This window comes from Rhinichthys klamathensis, unplaced genomic scaffold, assembly GCF_029890125.1.
Source record: "Rhinichthys klamathensis goyatoka isolate OS25496 unplaced genomic scaffold, OSU_Roscu_1.1 h1tg000281l_1, whole genome shotgun sequence".
NCBI classification, from domain to species: domain Eukaryota; kingdom Metazoa; phylum Chordata; class Actinopteri; order Cypriniformes; family Leuciscidae; genus Rhinichthys; species Rhinichthys klamathensis.
Window position 1 is genome coordinate 5,590,689 of NW_026606800.1, and position 27,902 is coordinate 5,618,590.

Sequence of the window (27,902 nt, forward strand, 5' to 3'; positions counted from 1 at the left end):
TAAGTGACAACTTGTCCAAGTGACTTGTCCCAGTACTAAAGCACTGTTTGCATTTTTTTGTAATTATTTTTTATAAAAGCGTAAAGTGTAACATCCTGAAAAATGTCTAATATGCTCTGACATCTGGTTCTTATCCCTGCGGTATCCTAAAGACGGTCTGGGTAATACCATGGTTAAGCAGAAACTAGTCTGTCTGAGGTTCCTCTGACAGTGGGAAACCAAACATGTTATTAGATGCAGAGAAAACACCACTGGAGTGCATCAGTTTAGCGCAGCCATGGACTGTGGCATTGATCGATTTCAATCACATGGATGCATTTCTCCTCTCTCTCTCGGAGGATGGATTCTTGTTACTGTAAATGGTGAAACACTTATCCCCACAGTCTAAACAGTGGGAGCATACAGTTAGAGACAATTTTCGGAGGAGAGCACTCTTCAAATTGGCCTGTGGGCACAGCTATTTTCAATTCTAAACAACATCCCACAAATCCAGAAGAAGGAATTGTTGAGAAATGCCACTGACAGGTTGAGACAATTAGAAAAAGAGAGAGGCTGTGAAGTCTGGTTCCTCCTCTCAGTGTGAGTTTTTCTTTACAGGCCAAGGGAAGCTGGAATTGCAACTGGAATTCATCCGTCCATCCGTCCGTCCGTCAGTCAGTCCGTCAGTCAGACAGTCAATCAATCAATCACATTTATTCATATAGCACATTTAAAAACAACACATTGGCCAAAATGCTTTACATACCAGGACCTAATGTAACGGACGTAGGTCAGAAAGAGCTGTGCACGTAAACCTCACTCCTCTGGCCTCAAGAGGCGCGTTAGCGTTTAGCGTCCTTGTTAGCGTGCCCGCCTCCCACACATGTTCGAGCGGTTCGAATCCCGCTCAGGGGTGCGTTTCCCGTACAACGATGTAACTCGCTGCTTAACTACCATAGTATGATGCACCATTGAAGAAATCAACTAGCTGGTCACAACTGTTTCCCGAAAAATTGTATTGTCGCAAAAAAAACAGTATTGTTGCAAATTGGTCGTTCAACCACGTTGGTGAATGATGTCACGCAGTTGGTGGAGTAGTAACTACTTTTAATGAATCTGTTTGAGATCGAATTAATGCTAGATGTTTTGCTATAAATTACGGACATGGCATCTGAGGACTACTTCTAATTTTTCTCAGTTAGTTTGGATTATTTCCATATTCAATCATAGGCTCGGTCTTACATACTAAAGCACGTACACACATGCATACTCTTCAAAAACGGTGCTTTAAATTTCTTGATAAACTAAAATACATAAATTACATTTGTAATTTGTAATTCTAAATAAAATATACAGATTGTACTGAATGTCAGCTTGCTTATTTTGCTAAAGATAAAGATTTATTGAGTCCAAATGTCATGCTAACAAGAAACTATGCGTCTAACGATAGCTCGAGAGCTGTCATTCCAAACACACAACTTTGTGATGCTGTTTGCGAGTGTTCGTTAGAACTATGGTTTCGGGAAACACCAACTCGTTGAACTATACTGATAACGACGGAAATTGCGACCATAGTTGGCTAACGATGCTTTTGGGAAACGCACCCCTGATATTGACGGAACTTGCGAATATAGTTGGCGAACGATGCTTTTGGGAAACGCACCCCTGATAACGACGGAACTTGCAAATATAGTTGGCGAACGATGCTTTTGGGAAACGCACCCCTGATAACGACGGAACTTGCAAATATAGTTGGCGAACGATGCTTTTGGGAAACGCACCCCTGATAACGACGGAACTTGCGAATATAGTTGGCGAACGATGCTTTTGGGAAACGCACCCCTGATAACGACGGAACTTGCAAATATAGTTGGCGAACGATGCTTTTGGGAAACGCACCCCTGATAACGACGGAACTTGCGAATATAGTTGGCGAACGATGCTTTTGGGAAACGCACCCCTGATAACGACGGAACTTGCGAATATAGTTGGCGAACGATGCTTTTGGGAAACGCACCCCTGATAACGACGGAACTTGCAAATATAGTTGGCGAACGATGCTTTTGGGAAACGCACCCCTGATAACGACGGAACTTGCGAATATAGTTGGCGAACGATGCTTTTGGGAAACGCACCCCTGATAACGACGGAACTTGCGAATATAGTTGGCGAACGATGCTTTTGGGAAACGCACCCCTGATAACGACGGAACTTGCAAATATAGTTGGCGAACGATGCTTTTGGGAAACACAACCCAGAACGGGTCGAGTTGGACTGGTTACATTTGGTGCCGTGACCGGGATGGGAGTGAGGTTTACACTACAATCTAGGATAATGAAACCAAGTATAAGACAAATACAAAATGACACAAAATTAAGTACAGTCGAATGCAAGTGAGAAAATACTTTTTCAATAAGCGATGAGCTGCAACAGAGAACCTCCTTTCGATTTTAGACGAGACTAGGGAATAGTTAACTGAAACCTTTGTACAGATCTTAATGGCCTAGAGGATCTATGTTGCTGAAGAAGTTAACTAATATAACTGGGTGCCAACTGACCTAAAATGGGATACTTGCATAAAAAATCCTGTTCTCTGTTGCAGCAATGGTTTTGAAACTGTTAGTCAGTCATAAATATTGATGACATTCTCTTTGAACTTACTGCATGATTAATTAGCAGAACGAAGTGCGTTCAAGGTCACGCTGTGGAAAACGAATTGCTGTGTATCGTATTTGTTTCCCTCGAACAATTAGCAGTGTGAATAAAAGAGCGACGGAGAACTTGGGGTTGTTTACCACAGGTAATCAGTCATAAAAGCCCCCGTGCACAATGACCTGTATCGTTTAAAAGCTACCGTGAACCTACCCGCTGAATTAAATATGAGGAAAGTTAACGCTAAGAGCTCAGACTGAGCAATACGTAGGCTAGTCCAGAAAATACCTTCACGTGGGAAGTCGGCCTCTCAGGTTCTTTTGTACTTTTATTTTGAGATGTGCAGAAGTGGTGTTTTTTCTAAGTAGGTGTAAGATGTTTATTTGTGGTACGCATTTGGAGCGAGTGGCTTTGAACGTGGGGGCTGCTCAGCGGGAGGCCACTGGCATTAACATTAGAGCAGCGCAACGCTCTTCTGACAGGCCTCTCTCTGCAGGCGGAGTAATCACAAAGCAGAGACAGGATTATTGTCACAGATACTTTGACGCAGGTAAACTGCCTCCCGATGATGCCATGAAAGTTTAGTAGTGGCCTCTTTAAGTCCTATTGAAGTGGCTCTGTTTTGATTGTTATCACCACATTATGAGTCTTGATAGGCTTGCCAAATATACAACAACGCTGTTGACAGCTTCAAAACAGGGAAAATGTCCTTTCCCTTGTCACTTGGGGGAAAGTATTGTTTTTTTGTTTTATCTTTTCATGTCACTTCCTGTCTGCACTTACAGAGGCAAAGTTTTTAAATTCTAGTGATGTGATTAATATTCACAAATTTTTGCATGTGTCTACATATATCTAGAGAGTCCCTGACAGTTTCAAAGGACTTTGTAGCTATGAGCTGTATGCACCCGCATAAATATAAATATGTCTAGTGTATTCAAATACAGTGACTTAAAAGGAGCAGTCACCCATCTCTATTATAGTCTGTTGTGGCCTAATTTCTAAGGAAGCCTATGCAAAGCAGCCTCTCTCTCTTTCAGTGCATCAAGGTGTAAATGATTCATAAATGCCCTGCAGTGGGGGTTTCACTGACAGGCACAGGTATAAATTAAAAATAGATTGATATATCCAAGTTTTTGATACCAATATGCCAAATCGATATTATATATTATTATATATTTGTGTTTTTTTGACACAATAACTAAATGATCATTAGACTACAACGATAAAAAAACATAATAATAATAATTATCATATAAATATTGTAATCTATTAATCATTTAGTTAATATTATAATTTTGTTGTTATAATTTATAATAGTTCAAATATCAATATACCGGTAATAATTTTAAGAATATTATTAAATTATTATCTATGCAAAGTTGTTTTGCAGTCTAAATGGTCTTCATTTTCTATGTTTTAATATTCTACATTTTATTGTTATAATATATGTTAGTTGACAAATTGTATAATTTTAAGAAAATTATTATTATTATCATTTTTATTATTATTTCTATTTATGAAAAAGTTGTTTTGCAGTCTAAATGGTCTTCATTTTTAAAAAGATTTGTAATATGTATGTTTTAATATTATAGGCCTAATTGTATTGTTATGATGTGAGTAAGTTAATAAATTGTACAATTAAGAAAATTATTATTATTTCTATTTATTTAAAGTTGTTTTGCAGTCTAAATGGGCTTCATTTAAAAAAAATTCTCACATTTATTTTTTGTATAATTTATGTAAGTTAATAATTGTATCATTTTAAGAAAAGTATTATTATTATTTATATTTCTGCAAAGTTGTTTTGCAGTCTAAATGGTGCTCATTTTTTAAATATTTATTTTTTCATGTGAATATCTGCAAAGAATATCTGTCACATTCATAATCTATCTCTAAAACAAATGTTTAGGCCACAGCTTTTGATTGTGCTTGATTCTGCCTGAAACAGTAACAAGGCTTAATCACTGTTTCTTTGTCAGAGCAGCCAGTGAACAGAAGGCAGTTGCCATGGCAGCATGGGTAAACAAACAAATGTGGTACCATGGAATGCTTCAAAATATTTACAATGGAGTAACCCTCTTTCAGTCGCAGGCGGGATAATCTGGAACGTTTTGCATAGCACAAATTGTTCTCAGCTGGAAGGTAGTTCTCTCCCCGTCCCGTGGGTCAACCCTCAGCAGCCCAACTGTACCGATCTCTGGCTGGAGAAAACCACTGACTAGCAGGAAAGAGCATTCTCTTCATTGAAAACACCCAATTAGCATTATCAGCTCAACCAATGATGTAAATTTGGGGTTGAACCATTGTTTTCCCTATCCTAACAATGTGATCATATAGCTTTTATGTTTGCATTTAGTTTTTATTATTTGCATTGCTTTTTCCCTGCTGTCTTTGACCAGAACAGACTCTCAACCCATTTCTGAGTCACAATCTACCAGTTGATAATCACTGATCTAACCTTAGGGAAGAATGAAGCAAAGAAATGTAAGTTTTTAGCACATACCTAACAACCAAACCTAAAAAAAGCATACTCTCTAATGTGTATTAATGACAAATGTTGAAAGGTTTAAAAACCCTGCGTAAAATCCAATTGCATTTGATTTCACAATGCCACTGCACATTAAAGATAGAGGCAATTTCTGATTAGGCTCAAAGGTTACATTCATTTTGATTAATAACCGAGACATGTTTCCCTAGCAACTGCTGCGTGTGTTGTCACTGGCCCCGGGCTATACCCAAGTCAACTGAATACATCCTGTGATTAGCGACGACTGAGACATCCAACCACGTTTCCAGTAATAGCCTCATTCTGAGCTGTATTTCCTATCAATCTATCAGAAGCCTCTAGGTCCCAAAACCTCTTTCGTCAAGGCCCCTTCAGCAGATTAAAGAAGGATTCAATATGGAAGCATTTAGGTTATTAAATATCTCTTGTGGAGACTCAAGAGACTAATTGCAGTGAAGTCTTTTCAGTTCTGTAGATCCTTTAATGATGCATTCATAACAATATGTTTATGTTAACATTCTTGCTCATTGATGCCAAGAGAGCCACATTTGCTATTTGCTTCTGAAATTACACACCAGACAATAATGCAGCCACACTTCAATTCAGAACACTCACCTGTCATAAAAACAAGACCTGCCACTTTTTGACCCCACCTTAGAGCTTTTGTTCCAGCTGATTGAAATGAACGATTGCACAACAACCGCCATTTTCACATCTGATGTCAATGTGGCCCAAGAGATTATAATAAAAAAAAAAGTGCTTTTTCATTTGTTCCTGTCTGGGAGTGAATTATATATACAGGCTTGCACTTTCTAGAAGAAAAAAAGCAATTGCCCACTCACCATGCCATGGTTTAGCCACTGTGGTATAAAGTTGTCCAGGAGTCTTGGGTAAACCAAATCTCTGTCATATAGGTAAAGAGCCCAGAACATAGTCACCACAAACTGCAAAACGAAAGGAAAGAAGAAACTGATAAATAATCATCAAATCAAAAAAAAAAAAAAACATATTCCGTTAGCAGATTGAGTTCATTTTATCACGATATAATTTTTACTTTTTATAGTAATTTTTTATAGCAATCCCTTAATATTAATGAGATGAGTAGACTAGATATGTGATATGACGATATGTGATATGAAGTATTTTTATATCATGATATATGATGTAGTTGTTTTTGCTGAAAGTTCACCCCAAAATTGTTTTATTTATTACTAGATTGTGTAGTACTACTTATTTTTGGATAATTCAGTGAACTAAATAGACTCTTCTTCTTGTTTTTTTTTAATCATGCTACAGATATATATATAAAACATATACTTATTTTCTGTCAATTTTATTTATAAAAAATAATATTAATGTGTATATATATATATATTATATTTGTATTTAATTTTTAATATTTATTATGAATAAAATGTGAATATACATACACCTGTGAATGCTGTTTTCTTTCTTTTCTTTTTAAATCATGCTGCAGATATAGTGTGGGATAAACAGTAAAGCAGTCTCTAATTCTACTGTCAATTTGCCAACACCACACAGCTCTGCTCCTAAACATGCTAAGTGGACATGTTTGTGATTATTCCTGAGCTCTATGGCCAAGAATCAACACTTCTAAAGCTCTTTCATATGACTCAATAGCATTATATGATTCAGCACAGGCTTTACAATAGAACTTGATTCTTGTATGTCAGGTGTCGTGTCAGCCATCTCAGGCATGGATTTTCTTGAAATGAGCTCAAAAAGGGAAACTGCAACTATATATTATCTTCAGAGGAACTTCATAACTTTTTAAGACCTCACTCCCCACAAAGACTTTAAATTGAGCCCATTCCTCGCCCCCAGATTCCCAGCAGGTCTTCGGGCAGACTGCCTAACTCCTGCCTCATGCCGGCACATCTCATTATGCTGAAAAGTCTAACTTGTCTAATATCCTCTTTCATTCCCCATCTACAGGACACAATCTCTGCGCAAAAACCTGACAAGCACTAAAACCAGCCATGAGAACAGCGAACCAACACACAGAGCTCATATTTTCATATCAGTAGTATACCATAATTAATCCCTGAGAGCTGACTTCTTCCTTGCTTTTATCCAGCACTTACTTGGAGCTACAGATGCTTTCTGTGAAAAAGGACAGTGTTAAGATGATGAGGGCATCACACACGCTGTTAAATAACAGGCACGTTGGTGTGGAGCGTGCAGGCCTTGTGAAAGAGCGTTTGAAGTCCAAGGCTCTCCGAGAAGGAATTTCACTTCCCCTGCTGTAATCCTGAACTGCTCAAACGTATTTGCATTAATAGGTCTCATTTATGGGCGTGACAGATTTCTGTTTGGTTTGGGTGTCTCCGATTATTTTGCAGGATTCTTGTTTCCAGTAAGGGCTTGGATGATGCTCACCGTACCCAAATAAACGGGCGGCACTGTGAGGATAGGCCTCGTGAAAGGATCTGTTGTGCTTTTGAAGCGTATTTCTAGTAAACGTTGGGCTTCATTTTGAAAGCGCAAGTTAAACAAGTTCACTGCCGGACAGGTGGTTTATTTGGATTTGCCCGTTCCATGCACTCTCATTGGACACTGTGGATGAACCACATAGCACACGGCAAACCTTCTCTATTATCCAGCCAACCTAGCTGGACTGGGAGACTTCATCCTGTGGCCTGACATACAGTATATACTAAGGTTGTTAGGCAGATGGAGCAGAATTCGGTCCCATTGTATCACACACGCCACTAATAGGTGTCACGAAATGACCTGGCTAAAGCTAACAAAGTATGCATATCACTCAAACACAGTAGAGCCCGTTTCTCAACGTCAACAGTAATGATGCTCATTGTGATGGCTGTAAGCTGAGCCTGCCCACTGCCCAGCTCTTACACCAAGGGCCAGGGCAAAGTCAAGCATCTATTTCGTCTTTGTATCATGGCAGTCTGGCTTCTAAGTTTTTTACAAGCTAACAAGGAAGCATCCTCTGTCTGCCATCTCGTTAAGCCCCGCTGAGAATCTGCAACCGCAAGTTCAGCAAATATCCACAGAATGATGCAACAGTCAAAGCTGCATGTCTATGTTGATTATATTTAAAATCGTATATTTAAAAATAAAAATATATTAAAATATATATTACATACACTGCCGGTGTCACAAAGTGTCATATGACCTTTCAGGAATCCTTCATATACAGTGAATGCTGTTGTTTTGAACTTTCCATTCTTCAAAGAACCCTGAAAAAATTAATCATGGTTTCCAGCAAAAAGCAGTTTTCAACATTGATAATAATAAGAGCCGTTATTAATAATTGAGCACCAATAATAATTGAGAATTGAGAAGCAAATCGGCATATAACAATGATTTCTGAAGTATCATGTGAGTAACAGCTTTTGAAAATTCAACTTTGCCATTACAAGAATAAATGACATTTTGAAATATAATAAAATAGAAAAAGTTATTTTAAATTCAGTAATAATATTTCACAATATTACTGTTTTTACTGTATTTCTGTATTTTTTGACCAAATAAATGCAGCCATTTAGACTTCCTATTCTAATTTTTTTTAAACGTGTAGAGTTTATTTTTAAATATAATATAAACACACACAGATGACCTTTAATAGAAACATAAAAATAAATCATTTAAAATTAACATTATTTTTAAATGTTTAGCAGAACCTCCCCTCAAAAACAGTATGATGCTCTAAAATGATGAAAAAAGTGCTGATTCAGTCTGGTCATCAGATACTTGCACACTTTTTTGCTTTATTTATATTAAGAGAAAAGTTATATTATTAGTGCTCCCTTGCAACGTAAGGAGATTGCTTGTGTCTCTTTCATTAAAATAAAATGAGCAGAGTCGATTTTCTTTGACACTGTCATTTGACATCTTAAACTCTTCACTAACATTGTGCCATGCAATATTAAAAGATCTTTAGCCAGCCAGAGACATTTGTGAGCCCAATTTAAATATTTTACATGTAATTATCTGATGGTCATCACGGACACACACACAAAACAGAAACAACACAGTGTTTCCTTCTCCACTTTGCAGGACGGGATTTTATTGCACAGCTGATTTTGTGGCAGTGTCAGCTAGATGACTGGGGATTTGCAAAGCAAATGAGATGTACATTTAAGACAATGTGTATTGGTGTCTGTATAGTCCCCTAATGCAAAGCAGCATGTGTTGATGTGTCCAGATATATAGTGGTATGTGGTAAGAGAATACAGATGCTGTCTGACCTGACCTGCAGGTTTATACCTTTTAAGGAATGCGATGATTCACAGTTTTGATGCTCTAAATACAGATCTAAAGGCAGTCACGTAGTGTTTATTCTGCCCTACAAAACACAGTAAATGTTTGAACTGAATTGCACATATGCTAATCCATAACTCTGGACAATGCTGTTGATTTTATGTAATATGTATCTTGTGTTTGTTATTATTTTTACATTTTGGGGTTAATAGGATTTTTTTTAAAGAAAAGTAATACTTTTATTCAACAAGAATTCTCTGGCACTAGTTTTGGATGAAGAGATGTGTTATCATTGTACAAGCAGGATGTGGCATTTGGTCATTGTCCCACCCCTTCTCCACTGTGATTCGACGGCTGGGTAAAAAGTGACAGTGATGAGCGCTGTGTTTTACCCAAAGTTGAACATTCTTCAACTTCAAAAAATGCCTCGTCCTGCTACTGGTGTTTTAAAAACACTGCGCTCCCATTGAAAACAATCGGGGAAAAATACACTAGCCTCGGGGAAAAAATGCTTTGGTGGACACACGGCCTAAAAGATGTTCTTTTGAACTTTCTATTCATTGAAGAGTCCTGAAAAAATGTATCATGGTTTCCACAGAAATATTAAGAGGTAAAACTGGTTTTCAACATTGATAATAATAAATGTTTGATGTTTGAATGATTTGATCACCAAATCAGCATATATTTAATAATGTATTAAATATATATATATATTTAAAAATGTATTGTAATAATTTCCCAATATTACTGTATTTTTGATCAAATACAGGCAGCCTTGGTGAGTATATGATACTTTTTTCAAAAACATTGAAAAATGTTACCGACCCCAAACGGTTGAAACAAAGTGGCATTGAAAATCGCTAAGTTGCAAAAATATTAAAACATTGGTCATGCATTTGCAGCAAGCAGTGTTTTACCTTTAGCACACTCTATAAATGTGCTCAATACACAACCCTCCTTTCTTAGATCCAGTGAAGGATTTCTTGAAACAAGTTTTGAACAGTGGCCTCTGTTTTCCTGTGGTTTCAGACATCTTAATGTCAATGACATGTGTGGGAGGGGAAGGGCAGCTTCAGACAAAGTATTGCATTCATGTTCCGTTACAGTACTGTTTTTTTCTTTCCCACACATTAACAATTGAACTTGATGGCTCAAAGAGTTTACAGGAGGTTCACACACTTTAAACTAACCACACCATAAGTCACTGCCAGCCAATTACTTTTTCTGATTTTCTTTTTACAAAAACTGCAATGTTTGCATATATGTACGGGCTTAAAAGCTGAAACATTTCCAAACTTTAGTTTAGAAAAAGCTAAAACGCTAGGCTAGATTGTTTTTGCACTGAAATAATCGGGATCACTGCATTATCTTACTTTGAAAATTGGCCCTATTGGTATTTCAATCCAATTTTCAGTGTTGATTCTAAGCATTGATGTTATCTGAACATCAACATATCCTTACTGAGCCAGCACCACTGCTCATAATCTCCAAATGTAGGTCTAACAAACACAAATAAAGTGTGTTTTTATGGATATACTCGGTCAGTTAGTGTACATATGCAAAATGAGAAATCTGATTGGTGATTTATACGTACCACACCAACGGGAAAGGCCAGAACAGCCATCATCCAGTCTCGTAAGCCAATCAGCTTCCTCAACTGTCTCTCTTGCTCCATACTGGCACTGCCTTTTGTTAAAAGGCTTGAGAGGTCCGTCAGGACACACACTCCAAAGAACACTGCCTGAATGACCTGAGATAGAGAATCATAAAATACTGGTTAGGAAAGCGACAGCGTAATGTAGTATACTTAAGAAAGGGGCAGATTTGTAAGGTGTAAAGAGTACCTAAAAAAACATAGTTAAGTAAAAGTAGAGATACCTTACAGCAAAAATGACTTCATTACAAGTTACAAGTCACCAATTCCAATACGACTTGAGTAAAAGTCTTGGGCCTGTCTTTACAGACAGGACTTAGATTGAGCCAGGATTAGGCCTTAGTTCAATTAGAACATTTAAGTAGCATTTATAAACGTGCCTTAGGAAAAAAAACATTACTGGTATGCATCTTGATTTTAACAGTACTTTTACTTGTACTGAATGTAGGCTCAAAGATACAATAGTCCTCAACATCTAAGAGACATGCCAATGAAAAATAAGAAATAGTTGATTTGTGAGGAGAGCAATCATATGTTTATTTGCTAAAATCAAAATCAAAATAAACACCTCAATATTGCAATAAATCAAGGTCGACAACAGCTTCTTAAAAGTCTACAAACACTCAAGTCTCAGTTAAGCTAAAAAAGGACATAAGTAAACCAATATCCTTCAAAAAGGTCTCTTCAATATAACAGATAAATTAAATATTAAGTAAAATTAAATATTCAAAGCCTACTTTCACTGGGTGTGCTGATTTCGGCCTCACCCCCGGCTGCAGCAATGTTCTCATCTCATATGTGAAACACCTGCGATTCAGTTACTACTCACTAATACACTCACATTCACATAAAGTAGCCGTGTTGACAAGTTTGGATGAGTAAGGGCTAAACGCACAAGATATAGTACATTCAATGCTCTGTAGATGGCAATATCACCACTTTTAGCTGAAATAAACTGCTGCAGAAAAAGTTAGGTGCCATGCGAAATGTAATGAGTAATTGCATTATGCCTGCTCCAAACTTGGGTATGACATTTGTGTAGACTGTTGTGATGATGTCACCCATTGAATCGTAGGCTACGACGCAAGTTAGAATAGAGGAATAAAAAGTCATGTGCTAGTGGTAAACAAATAGAGCAAGATGAATCACACTTTGGCAATTGTGGTTTTTATGTGCGTTGAAAAAAAGAGGAGGAAGCGAAAGAGGAGAATATGGACGCTTGAGGTAAGTAGTTTTAAGTTGTAGCACCATGTCGCATTGATCAATACGCCATTTCATGTTGCATTTTTAGTAGCTTGTCAGTAAACGTAGCTCGTAGCAGCAAACACACTGTGAGATGATCATGATACATTTATGACACTGTCAGAAAATGATCGCAGGCTGTCTTTGGTCGCAGGACCGTGACAACGGCTGTCTTTAAACCTCTCTCACTGTACGACGTATGACCACCGTTTAGGAGCCATGACCACAGAAATCACCACGATTGGTCATCTTTCATCTGGGACAGCCCAAAATCGTATATTTACCGGGCATAACTCATTACAAATGTATTGGAGTACATATACTTATTTAAAATTTTTAGCAGTGGTACTTGAGAACATTTTTCAAGTTTATCTTTACTTTTCCTTCACTATACATTCCAAAGCATAATATCGAACTTTTAACTCCACTACATTTCATAAAAACGTGTCATTTTAGTTCGGTTTGCAAATCTCAAAGAATAATTAATTTGTGAATTGGACCAATCCGATTGCATCTGTTCTTTACTCAACAACTCACTGAAATAAGAAGTCTTGATCAAAATGAGCCAAGAATGGCAGTTTGTAGAAAATTAACTTTTTATTTTGGTTTAAGGAAATGCAAACTGTATATTTAGAGGCCCTAACTGAGAAGAACAGGTAAAGCTTTTTTATAAATAAATAAATAAATACAATTTCCTTTTTTTTTGAAGGCCTCTCATTGACATACAAATCAAAGCTGTCTTTTAAAAGCAAAAGAGAAACTTGATGAAAGCCATGCATTCATCTTTGGTAGTCTGAAAATAGAATATGAGTATTTCTAAGTGCCATCATTTTTCAAGAGCAAACAAACTCACATCACAGAAAACAGAACAATATAAAGATATAGTTGACATGCTTTAAAATGTTACAATGCATGACAGGCCGCAAGAAAACTGGCATTGAAATGAATAATACACAACCTTTCCTCCATAACCTATTTCTCGTCTTAAGCTAATATGTCTTTTTTTAGTCCATTTTCCATTAGTGAACATTCGTGATGAGAGTGTTAGGAGATTGCTTTGACATTAATTTACGATGGAAAGACATTATGGAATTATGAGGGTTTCTTTATTATATCTCCTCCACAGATATCCAACATGCAAAAAAGTCTCCCATTAATACACTCTTTAATATTTCATTCCTCATTATCTTTCTGCTCCTAAATTTGTTTCCTGGTGTCTGAAGGCAGGAGAAACCCTGCTAAGGCTTCATATAAATGTTCGATTTGTCCAAAACCAATCTTTTATTGGAAAAGTCTTAAATCCCTATAACCAGCCCCCTAAAATGATCTATTTTTCTTACTCGACCCTAACTAATGCTTTCGATCTTTAGTTTAGCTGAGCTAAAAATGGACGTCGTTCCTTTTCTCACATTTTAAACACAGTTTTAAACAAAGCCTCGGTACCAGGACATGAAGCCAAAAGAAGCATAAAATCATTTATTAGCTATACAAAGCCTTCATTTCTGCTTATAAACAACCACAAGGATTCCTGGACTGAGCTTCAAGTCCCCATGAAATCTAGTGAATTGCTTGTTTGAGGCTGTGAATAATAATAATTGGGCTAGGAAACCTCACTTCTTATCAAACAACAGACTGCTAATATACTGCAGAAAGTAGCTTGCAAAACAGTCCTACTAGTCCTGCATTCACGTTAAAATAAATGTCATAAAACTATGCACTTGTATTTGTTCAGACGCTTATCCATTCAAATGCATCCTTTCAATTTATAATTAGTTGCAAAGGCATTTGCAACATAGCAACTGCTCTCATAAAAATATAGACTGCCTTTCATCACAGTAATGATACACTCAGAAAACCTGTGCATCTGTGCTAATTAAACTCTGCTAATTAATCCATGGGTATCTCATTGTCAGATCACTGAAAGCTTTCGGCCACACTTGACCAGACACTTTATGTTCAACACCAAGAGCTCAACTCTATGCCAGGCTCCTCGAGTGTCCTATAGTGACAATGGAAAGCCAAATCTAAACCCCTAAATTTAATAATTAATGAGGCCTGATGAAAACATAAATGGCTTAAATCAAAGTGGCACAGTTAGCACAATGGTAGTTAGAGTGTTAATAAATATAACAATGCCACACTGGAGTGTGGATATACAGTGCAAGTATTTGATCCAGACGTACTTGCATTTCTTGTGCCAAAATGAGATAATCTGCTTTTCTGAATGTGACATGTGTTTATCGTCTGTTCTAATATTAGTTTCACACAGCCAGGTTGATTGGTGCCAGAGGACCTTAAATGCTGTCATAATTAATCTTTACACTATAACACAAAGCAGCACAAACAATAAATCACTTCTTTATCTCTCTATGGTTGTGGTGTAAGTGAGTGTTCGGTGTTCACACAGTGAACATGCCTCCAATGAAAGAGTTGTTAAATTAATATAAGTGTCATTGTGTTATTAAAAGTATGAACATAATGTATTTTCAATGTATAAAACTATTTTATAGTGTACATGGAATTTGAACAGTAATGGTACATTAAAGTTGGGGGTCAGTAAGATTTTTTAAATGTTTTTCAAAGAAGTTTCTTCTGCAGGCTGCATTTATTTGATCAAAATAGGGTAAAAACAGCAATATTATGAAATATAGTTTATATATTTTAATTTTAGTGCAGTCACTAGAGAGCTAGAGAAAACATCATAACAAGTGTTATGAAACAGCATAAATTTTAAAAAGCTCCATCTACAATAATCCGAACACATCTGTACGTGAGATTATTCCCAGACAAGAAGGGGAAAAAAAACAGCAAACAGTGCACTCGAACAGATGTGCAAATGTGAAGTGTATAACAAAACAACTTTTATTGCTATTAAAAATCACTGTTCGAAAAAAGGGGGAGAAAATGGGCTGTTTATGTGGAAAACATGAGTCACTGGCTCACAGACTGTCATAACAGTCAATGTGTAGTATGTGTGTGTGTGTTCAGATGCTGGTGCAGACTGCCATAACAAAAGACAAGGTTGCTGCTATTTATACTTCAAAACTGTATGCATCCTTAAATTTGTACTCCTAATTGCTCAGAGAACAGATCATAATTCAGCACAGCCCTTCAAAATAATATTCATTATTAATGAGGACATGAGATATGAAAATCATGACATCATCGTTAGAGACTTAAAAAGTCATTAGGTCATGTGATTAACGTCTAATGATCAGTAAATATGACGTAAGACAATTTGTGGTGGCGTTTGTACTCCTTTTTGTAGGAACCTGGCATATTTCAGCATAACATGGGGCCTGTCTACGAATGTAATGCATTATGGAGATCTCACTCATACTGTATATATAATCAGGCACTGCATGGGAACGATGCACATGCACTTACCAAATCTATGAACGTAAGAAACTTCCAGCTACCGCCGTATGTTTGATGCGCGGGCATGTCTATGGCTTTGTAATTGCAGAGGATAGAAAAATAAGAGAGGAGTATCGCTACTCTGAGGATCTGTGATGGGATGAGCGCCATTTTCCTTCCCCCGTCGTATTTCCGTGTCAGGGAAATATCCTGTTGACAGAGGGATGCTGTTATTCGGTGGGGAGGAGGAGAGGGTCGCGCGGATCCGTGCGAGACGTTGGTGGAGGCGGCGGATGTGCGCGAGAGGTTGTTGCTATAGGAACAAGCATCGCTGCCTTGCATAGCAGCTCGTGCGTCGCTGTTCTTTGTGCTCGCGCATGCCCATTGTGTTTGTGTAGTAGAGGGTTTGGGGGGATTTGGTGTTTTTCGTTTGTCTCTCACTTGGCGAATCAATGTCTGGATTTATTTATTGGCCTAATATAGTGTAAAATATTTAGATGAAACGTATAGCTTACTATTTATTCAAGGTCATTTTTATGTCACATTTTATATAGCCTACTCTGTGACTATTTCGCAGGTTTGTTTTTATAAGCCTACTGTCAAAAATAAAATAAAATAAATTACACAAGTGATTGCAAATTTCCACCATTATTGGCTGAAATAAAAGATGGGCTTAATTTAATATATGGTGATCAAGTAAAATGGTCCTAGCTTTTAGTTAAAAACAAAATCAGAAAAATGTTTTTAAAAAACACTTATTACATTTTCAATATCAGGCATAGAAGTTATGAGAATAGGCCTATGTTTAATGTTTTTGAAAGAGGTCTTTTAGGTTTAAAGTCTGCCTTTATTTGATCAAAAATACAGAAAAAAAACGAATATTGTGAAAATTAGGCTATTACAATTTAAAATAATGTTTTTCTATTTTAATATACTTTAAAATATATATTTTTTTCTGTGATGCAAAGCTGAATCTTCATCAGCCATTACTCCAGTCTTCAGTTTCACATGATCATTCAGAAATCATTCTTATATACTGATTTGATACTCAGTTATTATCAATGTTGGAAACAATTGGGCTTCTTAATTTTTTTTTTTTATGACCTGTGATTCTTTTTTCAGGATCCATTGATGAATACAATTTTTTAAAGAACAGCATTTATTCAAAATAGAAATCTTTTCTAACAATATAAATCTTTACTATCATTTTTTAAAATCAATTTAACACATCCTTGCTGAATAATAGTATTGATTTTTTTCAAAAAAAGAAAGAAAAACAAATGCTAACCCCAAACTTTTGAAAGGTACTGTATATTGTACAAACAATTTATGTTTAGAATAAATGCTGTTCTTTAAAAAAATATATACATATATATTTGTCAAAGAATCCTGAAAAAAGTATCACAGATTATTAAAAACATATTAAGCAGCACAACATTCCAACATTGATAATAAATCGGCATATTAGAATGATTTCTGAAGGATTATGTGACTGAAGACCGACTCGGTTACTAACGTAACCTCGGTTCCCTGAGAGGAGGGAACGAGTATTGCGTAAGCTTACGCTATGGGAAAACTCCTTTTCTCGAGAAATATTGAAGTCTTTATGTAAAACGCATTGCAGCTGCACAGCATACAGCAATGAGCGAGGCAGCTCGGTCATTGGCTGTGCTGCGGCAACTTGCACGAACCAATGACGGGGCGACTCTGAACCCGCTTCCAATGAGCGTGCTTCGCGCCCACGCGCGTCAGAGCCCGCCAAGATGGGCGTGGCCAAGGGCTATATATTGGGCGCCCCGTCGTCTGAGTTCTTTAGGTTCAATCGACTGAAGCAAACTTTTTTTTTTTTTTTTTTTTTTTTTTTTTTTTTTTTTTTTTTTTTTTTTTTTTTTTTTTTATTATGCTTGAGAACAGTACAGAGATGACAAACATGGTATACAAATTTGTATCAGAATTACACAAATGTCACTACAAAATATAATATATAGAATGTCATCTGAACATACAAAATAGCAGTGCAAAACTAAGACAAATAAAAAAATTAAAAAGAAGAGATATGGAGAAGAAAGAAAAAAAAGAGAAAAAAATAAAAGTAATAACCATGAGGGTAAAACATCTTATACATCATTTAGTGTACACAAATTAAAGTCACTACAATTTGAAATAGTTTTAATTGCTTTCTTATTTACTGAGGATGAAATAGTGTTAAGATACATTTTAAATTCTTTCAAAAAAACAATAAAAATTGGTTTGTTATTGGTGAATTTACATTTATGAATGTAAAATTTGCCAATAAAATAAAGTAAATTAATAACAAAGCAGGCTTTTTTTTTATTGGGGTCAGACTCAAAGTATCCAAAAATAATGTCTTTAAAGGTTACTGATATATCTTGCTGGATATTATCTTTAATAAATATTTCAATATTTTTCCATAGTTGTTCAGTATAGAAACATGACCAAAATAAATGATAAATAGTTTCTGTGTGAACTTGACAAAATGAGCACCTTGTGTCAATATTACTTTTATATTTAATCATAAAATATTTAACAGGGTAGAATTTATTTATTATTTTGAAGGACACTTCTTTTACTTTATTGGTTAGAAAATATTTTTGTTGTAAGGACCAAATCTTTTTCCAATTTAAATTTTTAAATAAATTACTCCAATAAGAGATTACAGGAGAAACAGAAATTATATTTTCAAGAAAAAGGGATCTAACTTTATTATTTCTATCTCTTTTTCCTGAAAAACATATTTTACCTATTTGAGTATCAGTTGGCTCAGGAAAAGTAGCGATTATAGTAGGAGAGTGAATGCAGTTTTTAAAGAGGACACAGATTCCTGTTGGTATTGCTCCCATGACTGTGGCAAACTCTTTGGGGGTGACTGGCATATTGTATTCAGAAAGAAATTCAGTGTAAGTCATTAAAAAACCTTGGTTGTTAAATAGTTGACATACTAAAAGTAAGCCGCTATTAAACCATTTATCAAAAAATAAAGATCTATTTTTGTATAAAATATTTTGATTATTCCAAATAAAGAATTTATGGGGGGAGAAATTGTGTTTATATATTAAAGCCCATGCCAAAAGTACCTGTTGGTGGAAATTTGAAAGTTTGATGGGAATTTTAGATATGTTGTAATTGCACATTAATAAAAATCTTATACCCCCAAATTTTGAAAAAGCTTGTTGTGGGAAGATATTCCAGATGGAGTCTTGATTTTTTAAATACCGATGAAGCCAATTTATTTTAAAAGTATAATTTAAAGAGCTAAAATCAATCAAATTTAAACCACCTTTGTTATAATTGTTTAGAATAACCGATTTCTTCATATAGTGGTTCTTATTTTTCCAGACAAAATCTGTCAGATCTCTATCAATCAATTTACATGTAGACTTATCAACATAAAGAGATTGGGCCGCATAAGAGAGACGTGAAAGTCCCTCAGCCTTAGTGAGCAAAACTCTTCCTTTAATAGATAGATCCCTTTGAAGCCAGCAATTAAGTTTTTTCTTTGTTTTAGCAATAATCGGATTAAAGTTTGTTGCACATCTATTTTTATCTTTAGTTATTTCTATGCCAAGATATTGTACAGTACTTTTAACAGCTATGCCACATATTGAAGAAACATTACAATTTTTAATGGGTAATAATTCACATTTATCATTATTCAAACTTAGACCAGAAGCTCTAGAGAATGACTGAAGGATATTTAAGGCTACGGGGATTTGAGAGGAGTCTTCTAAAAACAACGCTGTGTCATCAGCTAATTGACTTATGATTAATTTTTTAGTTCCTACAGTGATGCCTTTTAGGTTGCTCCTTGTAATATGCAAATTAAGAAATTGCACTGCAATTAAAAATAAATAAGGGGACACTGGACAACCCTGTCGAACACCACGATTAAGGAAAAATCTGGGAGAGGTACCGTTTTTTAGTTTAATAGAACTATTTCCATTTACATATAACATTTTAACCATCTTACAGAAAAAATCACCAAATCCTATTTTTTTAAGAGCTTGAAATACAAAGCTGTGTTCTAAAGTATCAAAAGCTTTATAATAATCTAAGAAGAAAATTAAGCTGTCATTATTAATTATATCAGAATAATCTAAAATGTCTAATATTAATCTTATATTGTTAGATATGTGTCTATTTTGCATAAAGCCAGACTGTGCTTCGTCAATAATAGAATGTAATACTCCTTTTAATCTTTTGGCTAATACTAAAGCAATTATTTTATAATCATTGTTTAGTAACGTTATAGGACGCCAATTATCTATTAAATTAATATTTTTATTTGGTTTGGGAATTAAAGTGATCAGCCCTTGGCATAATGTAGGAGGGAGAGACGATTTGTTTATGCTTTCCTTAAAGACATTTAATAAGAAAGGAGCTATATTTTCACTGAATATATGATAGAATTCTGACGTTAGTCCGTCTGTACCAGGGGATTTGTTTATTTTTAAAGATTGAATTGCTTCATCAATTTCTTTTAAAGTAATGGGAGAATCGCAGAAGGCTTGATCAGCATTACCCAATTGATCAATGGAAGATAACGAATCAAAAAAAATATGAGCATGTTGCTTGCTAAATTTAGATGTGTATAAATCATGATAGAATTTGGCACAAAAATTAGCAATGACTCTTTGGTCTTCACAGAGAATTCCATCAATCATAAGCTTTTCAATCTGATTTTTTTTCATTTGTTGTCTTTCCAATCTGAAGTAGTAAGAAGAGTTTTGCTCACCTTCCTCAATCCATATTTTTCGTGATCTAATAAATGCCCCCTCAGCTTTTTGTTTATAAATCTCATCCAACGCATTTTGATGATGAGCAAGCTCAACCTTTTCAACATCAGATAGAACCAATTTAGATAGAAGATTTGAAATTTTACATATTATATTATTCTCATCACTGTTTTTCTTTTTAGCCAATTTGCTTCCAAAAGAACGTATGTATTTACCAATTTCAAATTTCACTAATTCCCAATTACTGCAAAAATTGTTTTCCTTATTTGCTTTTTCCCAATAACTAGTGATTATACATTTAATTGTATCATTTACTTCTTTATATTTAAGCAATGAATTGTTCAATTTCCAAAAGGAGGTAAATCTTTGCAAGTTAGCAGTATCTGAAAGAGGAATAAATATGGATATGCATTTGTGATCAGAGAGAGGCGATGGAGTAATATCAGAGGATGCATTATTTAGATCACTAGAGACAAGCCACATATCGATACGAGACTGGTTTGAAAGAGAATTGTTGCTCCATGTAAATTGTTTTTGAGAAGGATGAGTTTCTCTCCAACTGTCGAGTAAAGAAAATCTCTGCATAAACCTCTTTAAGTACAGACTTGAGTTATCTGGTGACTTTGGAGGCCATCTATCTAAGATGTTATCCAAAGCCACGTTAAAATCTCCTCCAAAAACTAAAAAAGAATTAGGATATTTAGTTAGTAATTTCAACACATGTTCTTCTATTTGATCAATAAGTTTTTCGTTGTCTTTTTGTTGATTAAAACCATAAATATTAACAATAATACCCGTTAAATTCGAAATATCCAGTACGAGACAGACATATCGACCACCTGGATCACAGTAAGAACATATAATCTTCCCATTAAAACGGTTTTTGAGAATACAAACACCAGCTGAGTTACTTGTTCCATGAGCCATCCACAAGTCGGATCCCCATTGAGATCTCCAAAAAACATAATCCTCTTTGGTTGAATGGCTTTCTTGCAAAAAACAAAAGTCAGATTTAAATTGTTTAAGAAACAGAAAAATTGCTTTCCTTTTTGTAATGTTTCTTAACCCTCTAGTATTAAAAGAAATTATAGAAAGAGACATAAAGTGAGAAAAAAAAACCTATAAGCTATAACCTATAGTCCTATAGAGCTAGATTTAACCGGTTTCTGAAAATGTGTTAAATATACACACAGAACGATGGGAACAGCAAACTCTATATATACTAGTACAAATCAGAATTTAGATTTCAATATTAACAACACAAGAATAATCTCTTTTCTTGTAGTAAAAATATAATTTCTACAGTGCAAATGAATGCAGTCTATAATAACATAACTAACAAGAGCTAACTTCCTTGTTTTTTTGGGGGGGTGGGTGGGTGGGGGGTTCTCTTTCTTTCTTTTTTTTTTTTTTTCTCCAACCCCCCCCCACCCCACCCCACCCCACCCCCACCCCACCCCCACCCCACACCCCACACCCACAAGGAGCGAGATTGAAAAGAACTAACTCCTGAGATTAGGATGCCTGTCAAAAAATTAAAATAAAATATAAAAAATATGCTATATCAATAGCATCGCAATCACATAACTGTATAAATTATAACTTAGGATGGCATTAGTATATTCGTTCAAAATATCAACTAGCCTAAATTATATTTTTCTTTCGCCTCTTTTCGTACTAAAAAAATAAAAAATAAGAACTTAAGGCAGGCAACAATCTCGAGGTTGAACAGACTCTCGTTAGCCCACTGTCTCAGTGCAAGTTACAATCTGGCATCATGTAACGTTAGATCCATATCAGCTAGGCTACATAAAGTTTCAGGCAGGAGGGAATATTTCGACTCCATCTACAAACGCCCTACCTCCAATAAAGTAAGCACGTTTGTTGTTTTGTCTTGCCTTTTCTACTACTGGCCACAGTTTGTTCCTCCTCTCTTTATCTGCAGGAGACAAATCCTCTGATATCTTCAATCCATTTTCCCTGAGAAACGTAGACTCCTTTGCTGCACGCCACACAGCGTCGCGATAGAAACGGGAGGCAAATTGAAAAATAATACCTCTTGGTTTATTCGGTTGCTTGCGACCAAGCCGGTGTACAGTATCTATGGCGTTCGGAAGTTTATCTTTGTCCTCTGGCAGGAGTTGCTGACACACCTGGATGACCTGTTGTCGAACATCTTCTTTCTCCTTCTCTGGGACTCCGTAGATTCTTAAATTCCATCGTCGCGAATAACTTTCCAGATGCGCTAGTCTTCTCTCTTGTTCAATGGTAGTCTGATCCACTTTGCCGACCTTGGACTCAACCGCGCCATACTTGAGTTTCAGACTGTTAACTTCCTCGCTCATGAATTCGATGGCTTCCTTGACACACGTGATTTGCTTGGTGTTTTCGTTTATTACCTCCTTCATGTTAGTAATCGCGCGTGTATTTTCTCCTATCATTTTTTCCAGGGAATCAGACCGAGTGTTTATTAATTGCGAGAGTGCACCAAGTTGTGAGAGAACGTTAGCCATGTCAGAACGCTCAGTCTTCCGTTGTTTGGCGGCAGGAGATTTGCTCGGCGTATTTAAAAGTGCAGGAAATTCCTCCTCGCACAACATGAATTCGTCAGAAATTGAATCCAGGTCTGTCTTGACATAATCATGTAGATTCACTGAATCGGGAACTTTGGAAACATGCAGCGTTTCACTATCGGCAACGTTAGCAGGAGTAGCAATCGCCTGCGGAGGGCTCTTGTTTTTTCTTTTTTCGGTTTTGCCCATTGTGTCACTCTCTAAAAGAGGGATGCTTATCAACTGATAGATATTAGAAGTTGAAAGAGATTGATAAAGTGTTTCTCTGACTGCACTAAAAGCCAATTATACAGTTTGAGTTTGCAGAGCACATCAACTTACATGTTGCTAGAGCGCCATCTTGAACCGCCCCCTCGACTGAAGCAAACTGACCAAGCACAAGCACGGCAGATTACGCAATACTCGTTCCCTCCTCTCAGGGAACCGAGGTTACGTTAGTAACCGAGTCGTTCCCTTTCGAGAGGTTCCTCCTATTGCGTAAGCTTACGCTATGGGAACGCCATGTAAAATGCCGTGCGTGCTGACTTCGCTCTATTAAGCCGGAGGCAGATGCCTGAGCCTTCGAGCAAAGTAATTATCCAACGAGCCAGCCGAAGGCGGGCTTTATAAAAGGACAACTTGGAACGGCCCGATGGGCGTCCAGAGACACACACACAAGCACATTTTCATGTACTGTTATGTATGAAAATTCCTCTACATCAGTCAAAGACGGATTCTATAAGGGAGGAGACAATGCTCAGCATGTACACACCTCAGCCTATGCATAGTTAGACCGACAGTATGTTAGAGTGCAATGAGGGGACCTGTAGGTTATAAAACCTGATAAATGTGGACGGTGAGGCCCAGCCTGCAGCCGCACAAATATCTTGAATGGGTATCCCACTCGACCACGCCCACGAGGAAGCCATGCCTCTCGTAGAGTGAGCTCTGATGCCCAAGGGGCACTGAAGGCCCTTGGCTTCATAAGCCAGCGCTATAGCATCAACTATCCAGCGCGATATTCTTTGCTTTGACACAGCCAGACCTTTAGTGCGGCCGCCAAAGCATACGAACAACTGCTCTGTCTGTCTGAACAGGGCAGAACGTTCCAAATATACTCTGAGTGCCCTGACCGGGCAGAGTAAATTGGCGTCACTTTCGTCTGCTGGGGACGATAGCGCGGCCAGAGATATCACCTGTGCTCTGAAGGGAGTAGAGAGCACCTTAGGAATATACCCGTGTTTTGGCCTGAGGACAACCCTGCTGTCGTTAGGTCCAAACTCCAGGCAGGTAGCGCTTGATGACAGCGCGTGCAGGTCGCCCACTCTCTTGACCGAGGCGAGAGCCAGCAAGAGAGCAGTTTTGAGCGAAAGCTGTTTAAGGTGCACAGTTCGGAGGGGTTCGAACGGGGCATGCTTAAGTGCGTCCAGGACCGTGGCCAGGTCCCAAATCGGCACCGAGGGGGGGCGTGGGGGATTCATCCTCCTGGCGCCCCTCAGGAAACGAACAACTAGGTAGTTTTTCCCTAGTGTGCGTCCTTCGACCGGCTCATGTGATGCTGCTATGGCAGCCACATATACTTTGAGCGTGGAGGGGGTGCGGCCTGCCTCCAACAGCTCTTGTAAGAAAACGAGCACACTCGGCACTTCGCATGTCTCAGGATTCAGGTTCCTGGATTTACACCAGTCACTGAACACCTTCCATTTCTGGGCATATAAGCGCCTCAGTGATGGTTCTCAATACTCCACTGGGGAGGTTCCCGGGAATCCGTTGAGGGGCCACGCATGGAGGGCCCACAGATCGGGGCGGGGATGGAGGATCATCCCGTTGGCCTGCCTGAGGAGATCTAGCCTCAGTGGAATCGGCCATGGGGCAGATTGCGTCATCTGCATCAGTTCTGGAAACCACGTCTGGTTCTTCCAGAGTGGGGCTACCAGGAGCACTGCACATTTTTCCTCCCTGATCCGACTGATGACCTGAGGTAGCATCGCGACCGGAGGGAAGGCATACAGCGGTCGGCTCGGCCAGACTTGGGCGAGCGCGTCTGTGCTCTTTGAAAAGAAGAGAGGGCAGTGCGCATTTTCCTTGGAGGCAAAGAGGTCGACCTCTGCTCTGCCAAAGGTTTGCCATAACCACTGAATCGTCAGGGGGTGGAGAGACCATTCTCCTGGGAGAACTTTGTCTCTGGACAGCATGTCCGCTCCCTGGTTCAGAACACCTGGCACATGCGCTGCTCTCAGCGAGCGCAGGTTGCGCTGGGACCATAGTAGGAGCTCCCTGGCCATCGAGTGCAGGGAGCTCGATCTGAGTCCACCCTGACGATTTATATGCGAGACTACCGTCATGTTGTCCGTTCGGACTAGGACGTGCTCGTCCTTCAGGTACGGGAGCAGGGCTCTGAGAGCCAAAGCGACCGCTTTCAATTCCAGACAGTTTATATGTAGGCGCTTCTCCGGGTTTGACCACAAGCCGGAGACAGGCCTGCCCTCATAAAGGGCCCCCCAACCTATTTTGGAGGCATCTGTCGTGATCATTTTTCTCCTTGTGTTCACGCCCAAACTCACGCCGGACTGATACCAGTCGACAGCTTTCCAGGGCGTCAGGGCTTTTATGCAGCGCCATGCGTGAGTGGGGACACGGCTCTTGAGCCAGCATTGGAGAGGACGCATGTGCAACAATCCTAGCTGGAGTACAGCTGATGCTGAGGCCATGAGACCGAGCATCCTCTGAAATCGCTTGACGGGGGCGCGAGCACCCGCTCTGTACGATGTTGCAAGGCGCCGAATAGTGAGCGCGCGCTCTGATGAGAGGCGTGCTGTCATCTGCACTGAGTCTAGCACTATTCCCAGAAAAGAAATATTCTGGCTGGGGGATAGCATGCTCTTTGCAAAATTGATTTTTAGACCTAGGCACTCTAGATGACTGATAATCCAAGACCTGTGTGTCACTAACTGGCTCTCTGATTGTGCTAGTATTAGCCAATCGTCGAGATAATTTAGTATTCGCACTCCCCGCTGTCTCAGGGGGGAAAGTGCTGCATCCATACATTTCGTAAATGTACGGGGTGCCAGTGACAGGCCGAATGGTAGTACTGTGTACTGGTATGACTGTCCCTCGAAAGCGAATCTCAGAAATGGCCTGTGATGAGGCGCTATTGGAATGTGAAAGTAAGCGTCTTTCAGATCCACTGACAGAAACCAATCCCCCGGGCGAACTTGCGCGAGGATATGCTTGGTTGTTAACATTCTGAACGAGCGAATCATTAAAGCTTTGTTCAGATGTCTGAGATCTAGGATGGGGCGGAGACCGCCATCCTTTTTCGGGACGAGAAAATAGCGGCTGTAAAAACCTGCCTCGCTCATAGAGGGGGGCACTGTTTCTATAGCGCCTTTCTCTATCAGTTTGAGCATCTCGGTGCGTAGAACATGTGAAACATCTTTTCTCACTTTCGTCTCTACCACTGCTGTGAAGCGGGGCGGTCTGCGAGCGAATTGGAGCGAGTAACTGTGTTTTATTATGTTCAAAACCCATTTCGGCATGTCGGGGATATTTTCCCAAGCTTTCGCTCGCACAGATATGGGCTGAATGCTGGCCGGGGGCGTGTCGCAGTGACGTATGGCTCCCGCCAGCGAATCGTTCTGTGTAAATACCGAGCTCACAGCTGTCAGCGGCGCGGGCGCGCGCTGAGCAGCTTTGTTGAATGCCGAGTGCAGGGGTGCGTGTGAGATTACAGGCACGCTCGCTGTAATGCTCACAGAGTGAGATGGGGAAATGTTTAACACTGTGTGTATAGTGCTTATGGGTGGGGGTGCATAGACTGTGGTAGGCACGCGCGCCACTTTCATAAAACTTCCCGCTCGTGGCGGGAGGTTTTTGGCCATATAAACAGTGTTTGTGAGATGGGGTGCGTGCATAACAGCGGGCACACGCGCTACTCTTATACAACTTCCCGCTTTTACTGGGGAAGTGTTTATAACTGTGGGAACAGTGCTTGTGTGTAGTGGTGCATACGTAACAGTTGGCACACAATCTTTATTTATGGGGCGTCCAGCCTGAGCTGGGAAAACATTTGGCACTGAGTTTACAGTTTTGATATGTGGGAATGCGCACTTTGGTGTGGACACGTGACCCTTTAATGACACAGGCAGAAAATAGCTCTTTATGTGATTTCTGTGTGTCGCCGTAAAAACGGCGTTTGTTTGCAGGTGGGCGAGCTGTGTGGCTGGCACATTGGCTGCTGTATAGACATTTCCAGCCGCCTGTGAGGGGACTGGGTAATGCTTTAAACGTTTTGGAGAGAACGGTCCGGCTCTTGCGAGACACGCGCTCTCCCTTTTCCTCCCTGTCGCTCGGGCGGCTGTTTCCTGTTGGCGGAGCGCGAGCGGCGTCGAAAATCCGTTTCAGGTTTGGGCTGAGAAACGGGGGGCGCCGTCTTAGCTCGCTGCTGCTGAGGCGGCCGTTGGCGGCTCTGCGATGAGCTAGATCGCTTGGGCAGGAAGTGACGCATAGCCTGTGAGTCCTTACGGGCTTCGGTGAAGCGCTCGGCGAACTCCTTCACCGCTGGTCCAAACAGGCCGCTTTGGGAGATAGGCGCGTCGAGAAATGACGCCTTATCTGCATCCTTCATTTCTGTTAGCGTCAGCCACAGATGGCGCTCAAGGACAGTCAGGTTAGCCATAGCACGGCCGATGGATTGGGCGGTGGCTTTTGTAGCTCGCAGCGCTATGTCAGTGGCGCTGCGTAGGTCCTTAAATGCCTCAGGATCGGGTCCAGACTCGTCCATACTGCGGAGAAGTTTGGCTTGAAATACCTGGAGGACAGCCATAGAGTGAAGCGCTGATGCAGCTTGGCCGGCGGCGGCGTATGCGCGACCGGCGAGAGCTGAAGTAGATCGGCAAGGCTTCGAGGGATGAGAAGCTTTAGCTTTCCATCCAGCGTTGGAGGGTGGACACAGATGATTG

The 27,902-nt window shown here is 38.9% G+C and overlaps 1 protein-coding gene across 4 annotated transcripts in view; it reads right to left on the reverse strand.

The window, feature by feature from the left end:
- Positions 1-16,013, reverse strand: part of aig1 (androgen-induced 1 (H. sapiens)) — a 135,356-nt gene extending 119,343 nt beyond the window's left edge. For 2 of the 4 annotated variants that reach the window (XM_056269288.1, XM_056269287.1), the window contains exons 1-3: positions 15,666-16,013; positions 10,977-11,132; positions 5,980-6,081 (exon numbers count right to left, since the gene is read on the reverse strand). In XM_056269288.1, the coding sequence (XP_056125263.1) occupies positions 5,980-6,081; positions 10,977-11,132; positions 15,666-15,977 (570 nt within the window). In that variant the 5' untranslated portion in view covers positions 15,978-16,013. The remainder of the gene's footprint in view (positions 1-5,979; positions 6,082-10,976; positions 11,133-15,665) is intronic. The other 2 variants (XM_056269286.1, XM_056269285.1) reach the window with 1 other exon arrangement.
- Between the last annotated feature and the right edge of the window lie 11,889 nt (positions 16,014-27,902).